Genomic DNA, 13,855 nt, shown 5'->3' with positions numbered 1-13,855 from the left:
TTTCTTCCAGCCACACTGACTACAGGCTTCCTCATAGTCTCAGTGACACAGTTGTTTTTAGAAGGTCCACACCTAACATCTGCCTCTGCTGATACCAGAGCCAATGGATCTTCACCACCATGTCACACAAGAAGCTGTGCAAATTCAAAAAGGATTAAAGTATTGAGGGTTATGGAACCAAGGTGGGTAGATGGAGTTAAGCTTCAGATCAAGCACCTTTCTATTGAATGGTGGGACAGACTTGAAGGGCTGAATGGCCTATTTCAGTTCCAATATTCCTGTGTGAAGTGCTTATGTTGATTTAGTAAGTTCAGTTGTGTATGCAAGGTCACAATCATGGACACTGCCGGTTTGGACACTAGACCTCCCTTCATCAATACACATCCCAGTCACCTCCACTTGACCCTCTATGTTGCTGACTCTTCCAGATTCCTTGTGTGTGGTTGCATGTGAGCTGCTGCTTGCAGGATCTGAGTGTCTGGATGCTCGTGTAGACTTCCAGCTTTTTGTTCATCTCCATTAAGTCAGACATTGTCAAAAAAGGCACCCACACAAAGAAAAAGTTAGTGTGCTAGCAAGGGGTCTGCACAGCAAGATGCTGTGCCCAGTACTAAGTCCAATAATGCCATGCTGGAATAGGGCAAAGGGGCCAGCATGTCACTAAGTGAGCTTGACAGGCCAGCAGAGGTTAAAAAAAAAACACTTGATTCATTGGGGTGGCAGAAAGCTTGTCCTCAGTTGCAGCAACTCCCAAAGAGCATGAGATGGGACAGGCTGTCTCAGCACCTCAATATCTAACCTACTTTTCCTCATAGGAATAGGAGGAGGCCAATCAACATCTTGAACCTGTTCCAACATTCACTCAGCTTATAGCTGATCCATATCTTAACTCGGAGCTCCCTTTCCAACATATCTGTTCATATTCCTTCCACAAAAATCTACTTGGAACAAAAGCAAAATACAGCAGATGCTGGAAACCTGAAATAAAAACAGAAAATGCTGGATATATCTTCCCTGTGGACAGAAAGACAAAGTTAATCTTTAAAGTTTGAGCTTTCAGCACAACTAGAAAGATTTGAGATGTGACAGGTTTGAAGCAAGTACGGAAACAGTGGGAGGGGTGGAGGAGAGAAAAGTTCTGTGATCGGATGGGAAGGCAGGAAAGATTAAATGACAAAGAGGATGATGGTACAAGGAAAAAGGAGATGGCAACAGGACAAGAGACCAAAGGTGGGTCAGAAGAAGGTGGAAATGGAAACAGAAGAATTATTATTGACACCTAGAGCAAAGATGAAGATCTGAGATTGTTGAAGTTGGTGTTGAATTTGGAAGGCTCTAAAGAGCCAAATCCAGTTCAGTTCATTGAGTTTCTGTTGAACTTCATGACACCAGAGTGGATGGAGCAAAGAATTAAAATAACAGACAGCTTAAAGCTCAGAGTCATGCTTGAAGACTGAGCAGAGATGACCCATAAAGCAATCATCCAGTCTGTGTTTGGTCTCCCCAGTGTAGAACAACGTGAACAGGGAGTGCAGTATACGGAATCGAAAGCAGTCAATGTGAATCACTGTTTTACAAGAAGCGATTTGAGTGATTTGCCTCCTTCCTGGTTGGTGGAGCTGGAGGAGGTCAAAGTGCAGGTGTTGTATTTCCTGTGCATGCGTGGAACAGTAGCGTGAAAAGTAAAATTAATGTTGGGGGTAGCTGTGTGGACCGGAGTGTTGTGGAGAGAATGGTTCCTTCAGAATGCTGGAAGGAGGAGACAAGGGAAGAAGTATTATTGGCAGTGACATCATGCTGCAGATGGTGAAAATGGCAAAGGGTGAGCCATTGAACATGGACGCTGGTGGGGTAGAAGGTGAGGACAAGAGGAACCTTATTGTGACTCTGGGAGGGAGGGGAATGAGTGAGAGCAGAAGTGTGGGAAATAAGACAGACATGGTTAAGAGTCCTGTCCCCAATAGTAATGGGAATTCTCGGTTAAGAATAAAAGAAAGGTCAGAGTGATGCTTGTGTTACTTTGGATCGCCTAGATGGGTGGGAGAGGTAATTCTGAGATTTTTTTCCACAAATTAGCCTGGGTTTTATCTGTTTTTTCATTTCTTCCAAGAGATAACATTGTTTTGGGTAGGTTGCAGAGTGTATATATTGTGATTTACAAGGTATTGTAACTGTGCTGGACAGGCTGAATGGATCAGAGGGTCGTTACCTGCCCATCAGTGTTTTTATCTTCCTGCATGGTCTTCTCTCTGTTGTAAAAGTTAATGCTTCTGATTTTGTTGAACCATACCCAACACTCAAGACATGCAGTCTGTTCAGGCCAAGTCGCCAGCTGGCGATCAGAGTGGAAACCTTACTTGATGTTTTCCATTTCTCACTAGCATAAATAGGTCGAGCCCAATTTGTGCCCTCTTGTCACCCCAACTGAGTTCAAGAACATTAGTCCACCCTGGGGATTGAGCCTGGGACTGGGTCAGAATCAGCAGCTGATAATGAATTCTCACTGAGATCTCAGGATACTCACATGCAGTGTGAGATGTATCATTTTGAGTAAATCTGAACTGACAGCTGTAATATAAAGAGGCTGCAACTCAGCGCCAGATTCAAGTTCATTGTTTTAATCCAAAAAGTGATGCTCATGCAGAGCGAATAATGAAAATAATTTTCTTGTGTTTGAGTTGGAGTTTGATTTTTGTAGTTTTCATACATTACTACGTTGTACAGTTCTTTCAAAGGTCTCCAGTTTAGTGTCCAAATCCCACATCTCCAAACCAGTCAATCTGACGGAACTGATTATCACCCAATTGATTCAAACTGGTGTTTGTTGGCAGAAATCACTGGCTCACAAGAATGCCTGGGAGTAAGTCATATGGTCTGTCTTAAACCCAAAACACCAAAGGAAGGACTGGATAAAAATTGAGGGATTTCCATGTGGAAAATGTATATGCTGTAAATTGTTACCACAAAACCAAAGAGGCTAACTTGTAATTAATTGCCTGGTTTATGAGGTCTTTAACTTTTCAGACCAAATGTCCATGTTCTTACTCAGCACCCTTACCACGCTGTACAACTAAAAATACAGCAGAAACTGTGCAACTCATGTAATCATAATGTATTATTTGCAATAACACAAAGCTGGCAGTGGGTTTTGGGTTGTAATTCAGTTTTCACATTTTTTTGACATTGATAAACTGCTCCTGTTTGAATCCCATAATTTACGACATCAGCAAAACTCCTATTAAGTTACAACCTTGTTTCTCCATCCAACTATCGATCGCTTTCTGTCTAATCCCATCAATCTAACTACATCCTGGCCTGGGATTGTTATGTACAGTAGATTCCATCGCAACATAGTCAGAGAGCCAAGTGTTACTTTCAAAATTATCCAGAACTTTTAAACCAGTCCTATTTAGGATTAAAAACCACAGGGTAGGAACTTCCCTGAAGAGAGCACTGTATCTCTGACTCTGAGCCACGCTCCCTGTAAGCATGGTTCTCCCAGAGGGAACTGGATTGCAAAATCAACCTCACTGGTCACTCCCTTCGAGTGAGGAATCGAGGAAGGAACCTAGCAGTTTAATGCCAGAGAGCCTCCCAGCAATAGATCACCGTTCCCAGCTTCCTAACTAAATCAAGTGAAAATGTGGATTCCGGTCACCCAGCTGTGGGTCCTGGCCAGCTGTGGGTCCTGGCCAGCTGTGGGTCCTGGCCAGCTGTGGGTCCTGGCCAGCCAGAACTGGTTGATGCCTGGCACAAATCACTGGTTTACGAGAGTGCCTGGAGGTGGTCAGTCAATTGTAGGTCTTTGCTCAGCCAATTGGGGATCCTGATCACAGTAAGAAGTCTCACAACACCAGGTTAAAGTCCAACAGGTTTATTTGGTAGCAAATACCATAAGCTTTCGGAGCGCTGCTCCTTTGTCAGATGGAGTGGAAATGTGCTCTCAAACAGTGCACAGAGACACAAAATCAAGTTACAGAATACTGATTAGAATGCGAATCCCTACAGCCAGCCAGGTCTTAAAGATACAGACAATGTGGGTGGAGGGAGCATTAAGCACAGGTTAAAGAGATGTGTATTGTCTCCAGACAGGACAGCCTGCAAGTCCAGGAGGCAAGCTGTGGGGGTTACTGATAATGTAACATAAATCCAACATCCCGGTTTTGGCCGTCCTCATGTGTGCGGAACTTGGCTATCGGTTTCTGCTCAGCGACTCTGCGCTCTCGTGTGTCGTGAAGGGCGCCTTGGAGAACACTTACCTGAAGATCCAAGGCTGAATGCCCGTGACTGCTGAAGTGCTCCCCCACAGGAAGAGAACAGTCTTGCCTGGTGGTTGTCGAGCGGTGTTCATTCATCCGTTGTCGTAGCGTCTGCATGGTTTCCCCAATGTACCATGCCTCGGGACATCCTTTCCTGCAGCGTATCAGGTAGACAACGTTGGCCGAGTTGCAAGAGTAGGTACCGTGTTCCTGGTAGATGGTGTTCTCACGTGAGATGATGGCATCCGTGTCGATGATCCGGCACGTCTTGCAGAGGTTGCTGTGGCAGGGTTGTGTGGTGTCGTGGTCACTGTTCTCCTGAAGGCTGGATCGTGGTCACTGTTCTCCTGAAGGCTGGATCGTGGTCACAGTTCTCCTGAAGGCTGGATCGTTTGTAGACGATCCTGATCAGCCAGGCATGCCTGCTAGGAGGGGAGTTACAGCCAGGTTATGTAATGTGGAGGCTGTGGACTTGAGCATGAGGCTCAACTGAAGAGTTTCCAGGGATGGGCCAGTGCCCAAGCTGTCTTGATCAGGTTTAAGCTAGTTTGAGAATGATGTAAGCTTGAATCTGAATGACTTGCTGAAGTAAGATATTACAGGGTATAGGATGGGAACAAAACTGTACCCAACTGTGAAAATATTTTCTTTTACTCCTTTGTGAGATGTGGGCATCATTGGCTAGGCCAGCATTTACTGCCCATCACTAATTATCCTTGAGAAGGTGGCAGTGAGCTGCCTTCCTGAACCGCTGCAGTCCATGTGTTGTAGGAACACTCACAATGCTGTTAGGAGGAAGACACAGGATTTTGACCCAGTGACAGTGAAGGAACGGCGATATATTTCCAAGTCAGGATGACGTGTGGCTTGGAGGGGAACAGGTGGTGGTTTTCCCAGGTATCTGCTACCCTGTCCTTATAGATGGTAGAGGTTGTGTATTTTGTAACGTGTTGTTGAAGGAGCCTTGCTGAATTGCTGCAGAGCATCTTGTAGATGGTACACAGTGCTGCTACTTACACATTGGTGGTGGAGGGTGTGAATATTTAAAGTGGTGGATGGGGTGCTAATCAAGCAGCTGCTTTGCCCTGGATGGTGTGCAGTTTCTTGAGTCTTGTTGGAGCTGCACTCATCCAGGCATTTGAGAGTATTCCATTACATCCCTGACTTGTGCCTTCTGATGGTGGATGGGCTTTGGGGAGGAGGTGAGTTATATTTTGCAGAATTGCCAGTCCTTGATCTGCTCTTGCAGCTACAGTATTTATATGGCGAGTCCTGTTCAGCTTCTGGTCAATGGGGACCCCAGGTTGTTGAAGGTGGGGGATTCAGCAATGGTAATGCCATTGATTGTCAAGGGTAGATGGTTGGATTCTCTTTTGTTGGAGAGGGTCATTGTCTGGTATGTATGTGCCGTGAACGTTACTTGTCACTTGTCGGACCAAGCCTGGATATTGTCCAGTTCTGTGATTCTCTACAGCTCAGTGAAATATTTAAAGTGGCATATAACCTTCTTCACTGTGTGTTTACATTCAGTTCCAGTTACCAGCTCAATCCAATCTGTGGATTGTGATTTTCAGAAAACGGACCCGTTTCAAGTTTTCCCTCAATGTTTTCTGAAAATACAATTGCTGTCATTTGGGAGGGGATGTAGACAGTCTGGGGACAGTGAAGGTTATCACTCAATCTCAGCCTTGGGTTTGAATAACTGCAGGTGTTTACAACAATCTGAGCTGCTGTCTCTTGTAGCAATCTGTGCTAATCACTGTTCCCCTGCTGTGAAACATTGTAAACTGGCTGCTCGTTTATCATTATAAAAACATATCACACCAGGCTGCCTGAGAATGGGTGGCAGCTGACAACATGGCCTCACCTGAAGTGCAGCATCTCTCCAACAATCCCACAACCTCTGATCAGTGTGCTGGAGTGAGTTTGGATTGAACTCAATCTGCTGCTATGAGGCTTGAGCAATATTCTGACTCTGGGATAGGAGTGCCAACACAGTAAGAGTTTTAACAACACCAGGTTAAAGTCCAACAGGTTTATTTGGTAGCAAATGCCATTAGCTTTCAGAGCGCTGCTCCTTCGTCAGATGGAGTGGAACCAGAGGCTCATCTGAAAGAGGTCTTCAAGGCTTCCAGTCCCTGTACATGATACTGAATATATTATATCAATGAGCATCATCCTTACAGCTCGAGATGAACGAATCATTAATCCTTGGCTTCTTCAGGTGGCCATTTCTATGATGGCAGAAGAGTGGAGAATAGGTCAACTAATCAGGACTGGAACTTTTCCCAAATCCAGTCTTTGAGTTGCTGCTTTGTCAATTCTGTTTGAAACCTGGATTTATATAGCACCTTTAATGCAATAAACCATCCCAAGGTACTTCACAGAGGCATTAAAGTTAGACACCAAGTCACATTGTGGTGTGCCACAGGAATCAGTGCTGGCCCTCAACTGTTTACAATTTACATAAATGGTTTGGATGAAGGGATGATTGCTAAATTTGCTGATGACACAAAGATAGATAGGAAAGTAAGTTCTGAAGAGGACATAAGGAGGCTACAAAAGGATACAGATAGGCTAAGTGAGTGGGCAAAGATCTGGTGAATGGAGTATATTGTGGGAAAATGTGAAATTGTCCATTTTGGCAGGAAGAATGAAAAGGGATGGTATTATTGAAATGGTGAGAGTCATAAAGCTTTTAGGTTCAGAGACGGATCTGGGTGTCCTAGTGCATGAATCACAAAAGGCTAGTATGCAGATATAGCAAGTAATTTGGAAAGCTAATAGAATGAATGTTATCATTTATTGCAAGGGGAGATTCTGCTTCAGTACAGGACACTGGTGAGACCACATCTGGAATACTATGATATTGATCTCTTTATTTAAGGAAGGATGTAAATGCATTAGAAGCAGTCCAAAGAAGGCTTGCTAAATTAATACCTGGAATGAGCGGGTTGTGTTATGAGGAAAACATGGCAATAATAGATGGAATAAAATGTGAATGTGTGAAGTAAACTGCTGTGGATAGTGAGAGGCTGGGAAGCGTTGATGCCCAGAGTCCTGGGTGTCCTTCTTCATTTTTTAAATGTATTCTTTCACGGGATGTGGCCATTGTCCAGCATCTGTTGCTCATCCCTAACTGTCCTTGGACTGAGTGGTTTGCCACACCATTTCAGAGAACAATTTGGAGTCAACTACGTTGATATGGATCTGGAATCATAGATCCTTATCCAGGTAAGGGCAGCAGATTTTCTTCCCTAAAGAATATTAGTAAACCTGATGGATTTTTATGACAATCAACAAAGATTTCATGGTCACCATTGCTGACACTAGCTTTTCAGTTCCAAAGTATTTATTGAATTTCAATTCCACCAGTTGCAATGGTGGGATTTGAACCCGTGTCCCCAGAACGTTAGCCAGGACCTCTGGATTACAAGTCCAGTGATATTACCATTACACCATTATCTCCTCTTCGCCTCATGACTCAGTAAAAGCTAATAGCAGGTAGCAAGCAATTAGGAGGACAAATGGTATTTTGGTCTTCAACACAAAGCAATTTGAGTTCAGAAGTAAAGATGTCTTGCTGCAATTGTACAGAGCCTTGGTGAGACCGTGCCTGGAGTTTCATGTACAATATTGCTTATTTTACCCAAGGATATAATTGTCATAGAGGGAGTGCAACAGAGGTTCACCAGACTAATTCCTGAGATGGCCAGATTGTCTTATGAGGAAACAGGGCCTGTATTCTCCAGAGATTCAAAGAATGAGAGGTGATGTCATTGAACCTTACAAAGATATTGCAAAGTGTGACAAGATGGATGTGGATAGGATCTTTCCCCTGATGGGGACACGGTCTCAGAATAAAGGGTAGGCTATTTAACATGAAGAGGAATTTCTTCGCTCAGATGGTGGTGAGTCTTTGGAATTCTCTGCCCCAGATAGCTGTGGAAGATCCACCATTGAGCTTGTTCAAGATGGAAATCAATAGATTCCTGGATACTGGCATCAAGGAATATTGGGATAGTGGGGGAAAGTGGCAATGAGGTAGATGATCAGCCATAATCAAACTGAATGGTGGAGCAGGCTTGATGGGCTGAATGGCCTCCTCCTGCTCCTATATTCCATGTTCCCATACAGGTCCATAAGTAACTGCCACAGATGGCTTCAGCGCTTGGAGGCAGACAGCTCCTTGCCCCAGGGCAGACAGTCCCTTGCCCCAGGGCAGGCAGCCCCTTGCCCCAGGGCAGGCAGCTCCTTGCCCCAGGGCAGGCAGCCCCTTGCCCCAGGGCAGGCAGCCCCTTGCCCCAGGGCAGGCAGCCCCTTGCCCCAGGGCAGACAGCCCCTTGCCCCAAGGCAGACAGGCCCTTGCCCCAGGGCAGACAGCCCCTTGCCCCAGGGCAGGCAGTCCCTTGCCCCAAGGCAGACAGGCCCTTGCCCCAGGGGAGACCGTTCTTGCGGCTCCTGAACTCAATGTGACAGTTTGTGTTGGGCATAGGGAGAGTCTGATGGCCAGTGAAAAACTTTGTGAATTGCTGATCACCAGAAACGAATTAAGCCCTGGTACTGTGATTGTTCGTGGCTGCACAATGTAAACAGAGTAATTTGTATTTTCACAAATCTTGTTCCTACATGCAACAGATTTCAAAAGAATACATATAGATGGAATTGTTTTGTAATCTTTGTAATTATTGTTACGGGCAGTTCAGGAGTAAAGATTACAAATCTCTGGAAGGGAAGGAACAGTAATAAAGATTCACGTTTTAAAGTTTAAATGGTTCAAGACTAGTAATTATCACAGAAGCTAAGAGAACAAGAGGAACAAAGGGAGTAATAATCCTGAACCCTATAGGAGGGAGTAATAATCCTGTAGTTTATAGAGGGAGTTGCGTGATTTGGACAGGCTGAGTGTGTGGACATCTGTGTGGCAGATGCAGTATGATGTGGATAAATGTGAGGTTATCCACTTTGGTAGCAATAATAGGAAGACAGATTATTACTTGAATGGGTGTAAATTGAGAGAGGCGGATACTCAACGAGACCTTGGTGTCCTCGTGCATCAGTCGCTGAAAGTAAGTGTGCAGCTACAGCAGGCAGTAAAGAAGGCAATGGTATGTTGGCCTTCATAGCGAGAGAACTTGAGTATAGGTATAGCGATGTTTTGCTGCAATTGTATAGGGTGTTGTGAAGCCACATCTGAATTGTTGTGTGTGTTTTGGTGTCCTTATATTAGGAAGGATGTCCTTGCTATAGAGGGAGTACAGTGAAGGTTTACCAGGCTGATTCCTGGGATGGCATGTCTGTCATATGAGGAGAGACTAAGTCAGTTAGGATTATATTCACTGGAGTTTAGAAGAGTGAGAGGGGATCTCAGAGAAACTTATAAAATTCTAACAGGGTTAGACAGGGTAAATTCAGAAAGAATGTTCCCAATGGTGGGGGAGCCCAGAACTAGGGGTCATAGTTTGAGGATAAGGGGTAAACCTTTTAGAACTGAGGTGAGGAGAAATTTCCTCACCCAGAGGGTGGTGAATGTGTGGAATTCACTCCCACAGAATGCAGTCGAGAAGAAATTAGATATAGCTCTTGGGGCTAAAGGGGTCAAGGGATATGGGGGGAAGGGGGAATCAGGATTTTGAATGAGCTGATCAGCCATGATCAAAATGAATGACGGAGCGGGCTGGAAGGGCCGAATGGCCTCTTGCTGCTTCTAGTTTCAATGTAAGACTGAAGTCTGTTGTCTTAATTTAAAGTTCCTTTGTGATTGTCAACAATCCTAACAAATAAAATTAAAATCACAAAATTAAACAACTGTAAGTAAAAACTCAAACTGTTTCAACCGGATTTATTTAAGTCTGTTTGATCTTCTTTCACTTAAATTCTTGTTTTCAAGATTGTTCCCAGGATTCTGTCGAGGAAAACCCTGTGATTCCTGAAGACAGATAGGAGTGGACCAGCAGCTGGACTTTGCTTTTCTACAACTTCTGATTACCAGACTCCAGAATGTGCCGTGGGAGCCAAATCAGACTGCATATGTATGATCTTCACAATAGCAACTGTGTAATGTCCCCTAGCTTGTAGTGAGCCAAAATGGAGCTTGTTTAAGAGCTGCGTGGACTGTGGGAGCTTCCTGTAAGTAGTTTTTGATGTTCCTGTTTTCCAAGAGTTTCTGGGGTCAAAAAGTTTCATGACACTTACTTAACACAACTGGAAGAGACACTGATCCTTTCCAGTACACACAAATTATTGCATTTACAGTAAAACATGTTTTGCTGGGGAAAACGTGATGGTAAGTGTGACTGCTACCAAACTGCATTTGTTACATACCCAGCACTCAGTTTTAGTGCTCCCACTTCCCTCACATTGTGCGCAGCATCATTACTGTATTCATGTTAACATTAGACTTTAATTGTTAAATGATCTAACAAGCGATAGATTTACTAGCTGTTATTTAATAATAACTGGATTCTCAGGCATTTTTAGAAGCTGCAATCTCATGCAACAAATTTCATTTTGTTACTGTTTTCAGATACGTACAGCAAATAAATAAAGGAAGATACCATTTTTTAATCCATTTTCCTAAATGTAAAGTTACTGGTTAAATAAATTAAAGCGTTTATCATAAATCCTGGTGTTAATCACTTGTCCTTGGCATCCTTGCATCTATGTTTGGTGATGAATATGCAGCGAATCTGTTGAGGATCAGGTAAGTTCATATGGTGCACGTTTGCTGAGGGCTGAACAGATCAGGCCTTTGAGGTGTCGATGTGGGTTGCTTGTTGTCGTGATGTTGTTGTTGTTGATGTGGCGCCTGTTGTCAAACCCATGGAGCTGCTGATCATCATGGTGGCATATGTCAGCCCTTGGGTGATGCCGCGATTTATCTCTGATGCTAGCTGATCACCAGGCTCTGGCTGTTGATCCAGCAGATCCAACTCTTCAGTTATAGGCAATAAAATGAAACACAACTTACTCCAATTTATAAATCAAAGAAAAAGGTTTAATAAAGAAACATCATTACTCCAAACTCCCACAAACCCCAGCAGTTTCTTATTTATACTGAATCAGCTGACCACCATATCATTTTCTTATTGGTTACAGAGTTTACTGGGTCAGCTGACCCTTACAGCATGTTCCCATTGGCCACTACAATAGATCCAATGTTATCATTGGTTATATTCTAACACTGGCTACCTTCCCAGACAGAATATTCTTGTGTATGCAGCATACAGCACTAATCACTGAGGAAATATTGCAAAATATCAGCATGTCACAATTTTGAATTATTTCTCAGTTTGGTTTCACCGATCCAGTGCCATCCTTTACACCAATCACTTTGTTAAATCCATGACCTGACTGGTTTTGGTGGGATAGGCTGTGCTGCTTCTGCATGTATAATGCAACAATGGGTAGGACTTAACCTATGTACAATGGTGTAAAGTGTGAGAGCAAGTTGGCTGCCAGTTCTACATCTCACAATTTCTCTTTTACTATGACCTTAGTTTTTTAACTGAGTCAAGTCCTGGTATTCAATATTCCAAACTGTACATTGATTGGTAATATAAGCAGGTGGTTCAATAGCAAACCAGAATAAATGTCAAAGGCTATTTCTAAGTCTTTTCTTCTGCCAAAGGGAAGGCTGGGAATCACGGGTAGAGTTCTTACCTCTGTGGTAGTGGTCATGGGTTCAAGCCCCAGTGCAGGATTGGGGCAAATAAAATAGGGCGACACTTCTGAGGGAGTGCTGCACTGTCAGAGATGCCATCTTTCTAATCAGGCCTTAAACCAAAGCCCTGTGTGATCTCTCAGGTGAACTTGAAAATTCCCAAGGCCACTGTTTCAATATTGAGCACCGGAGTTCTCCTTGGATGACCTGGGCCAATATTTACCCCCCAACCAACATCACCAAAAACGAATGAGCGATCATTTATCTAATCACTCTTTGTGGGATCTTGCTGTACGCAAATTGGCTTCTGCATCTGCCACAAAACAACACCGACTATATTTCAAAAAGTACTTTACTGACTGAAACATTTTCAAATGTCCTGAGGATGTAGCATCTACCTCCTTGGTAAAGACGGATGCAAGGTGTACATTTAATACCTCAGCCATTTCCCAGACTCCATGTATAAATTCCCTTTCTGGTCCCTATTCGAGACTATTCCTCCTTTTACCATTTAAGATGCTGTATGAAAGCAAGCTCTCTCTTTAAGCAGAATTAGTCATTTACAGATAGAAAATACAAATCAGAATAAGCTGAATACAGAAAGTTCAGAGGGGAGGTGATAAAACACTTTAGACAAGCAGAGAGATTATGAGAAAAGATTGGCAGGCAACATAAAAGAATCCCAAGTTTTCTCTAGGCATATAAATAGTAAAAGGAGGAATAGTGTTGAATAGGGACCAAAAAGGGGATTTACACATGGAGGCTGGGGCATGGCTGAAGTATTAAATGAATACTTTACATCCGTCTTTACCAAGGAGGTAGATGCTGCCCAGGACATGTGACAGAAGAGGAAGTGTTCAAAACTGATAAGGGGAAAGTATTGGATAAACTGTCAGTGCTTAAAGTTGACCAGACACCACAATTGAATGAGATGCATCCAAGGATACTGAAGGAAATGAGAGTAGAAATTGCAGAGTTGCAGGGTATAATCTTTCAGTCTTCCCTGGACTGAGGTGGTAGAGGACCAGAGAATTGCAAACACTGCGTCCTTGTTCAGAAAAAGTTGCGAGGAAAAGTCCAACAATTTCAGATCAGTCAGTTTAACTTTGGTGGTGGGAAGCTTCTAAAATTCAGGATAGAATTAATAGTCACATGGAAAAATGTGGGTTGACTAGGAAGAACCAGCATGGATATCTAAAGGGAAAATCATGTTTAACTAACTTGCTGGAGTCTTTTGAACAGGTAACAGAAAGGGTGGATGAGGGTAATGCTGTTGATGTGGTGTACACGGACTTTCAAAAGGCATTCAATACAGTGCCAATCAACAAACTTCTGAGAAAAGTTATATCTCAAGGAATAAAAAGCACAATAGCAATGTGGATATGAAATTGGCTGAGTAATAGGAAACAAAGAACAAAAAACAAAGAACAATACAGCACAGGAACAGGCCCTTCGGCCCTCCAAGCCCGCGCCGCTCCCTGGTCCAAACTAGACCATTCTTTTGTATCCCTCCATTCCCACTCCGTTCATGTGGCTATCCAGATAAGTCTTAAACGTTCCCAGTGTGTCTGCCTCCACCACCTTGCCCGGCAGCGCATTCCAGGCCCCCACCACCCTCTGTGTAAAATACGTCCTTCTGATATCCGTGTTAAACCTCCTCCTACCTCACCTTGAACCTATGACCCCTCGTGAACGTCACTACCGATCTGGGAAAAAGCTTCCCACCGCTCACCCTATCTATGCCTTTCATAATTTTATACACCTCTATTAGGTACAGAGAGTAATGGTCAATGGCTGGGCGGCACGATAGTACAGTGGTTAGCACTGCTGCTTCACAGCTCCAGGGACCTGGGTTCGATTCCCGGCTTGGGTCACTGTCTGTGTGGAGTTTGCACATTCTCCTCGTGTCTGCGTGGGTTTCCTCCGGGTGCTC

At 43.8% G+C, this 13,855-nt stretch overlaps 1 protein-coding gene across 3 annotated transcripts in view; it reads left to right on the top strand.

Annotated features, from left to right (window-relative positions):
* The window catches only part of bbs9 (Bardet-Biedl syndrome 9), a 384,043-nt gene extending 373,212 nt beyond the window's left edge, over positions 1–10,831 (top strand). For all 3 annotated transcript variants that reach the window (XM_078217175.1, XM_078217174.1, XM_078217173.1), the window contains one exon: positions 10,150–10,831. In XM_078217175.1, coding sequence (XP_078073301.1) covers positions 10,150–10,202 — 53 coding nt within the window. In that variant the 3' untranslated portion in view covers positions 10,203–10,831. The remainder of the gene's footprint in view (positions 1–10,149) is intronic.
* The last annotated feature ends 3,024 nt before the right edge of the window (positions 10,832–13,855 follow it).

This window comes from Mustelus asterias, chromosome 7 (genome assembly GCF_964213995.1).
Source record: "Mustelus asterias chromosome 7, sMusAst1.hap1.1, whole genome shotgun sequence".
Classification (NCBI taxonomy): Eukaryota; Metazoa; Chordata; class Chondrichthyes; order Carcharhiniformes; family Triakidae; genus Mustelus; species Mustelus asterias.
The sequence above is the reverse complement of the archived record's forward strand: the minus strand, read 5'-3'. Positions and strand labels throughout refer to the sequence as shown.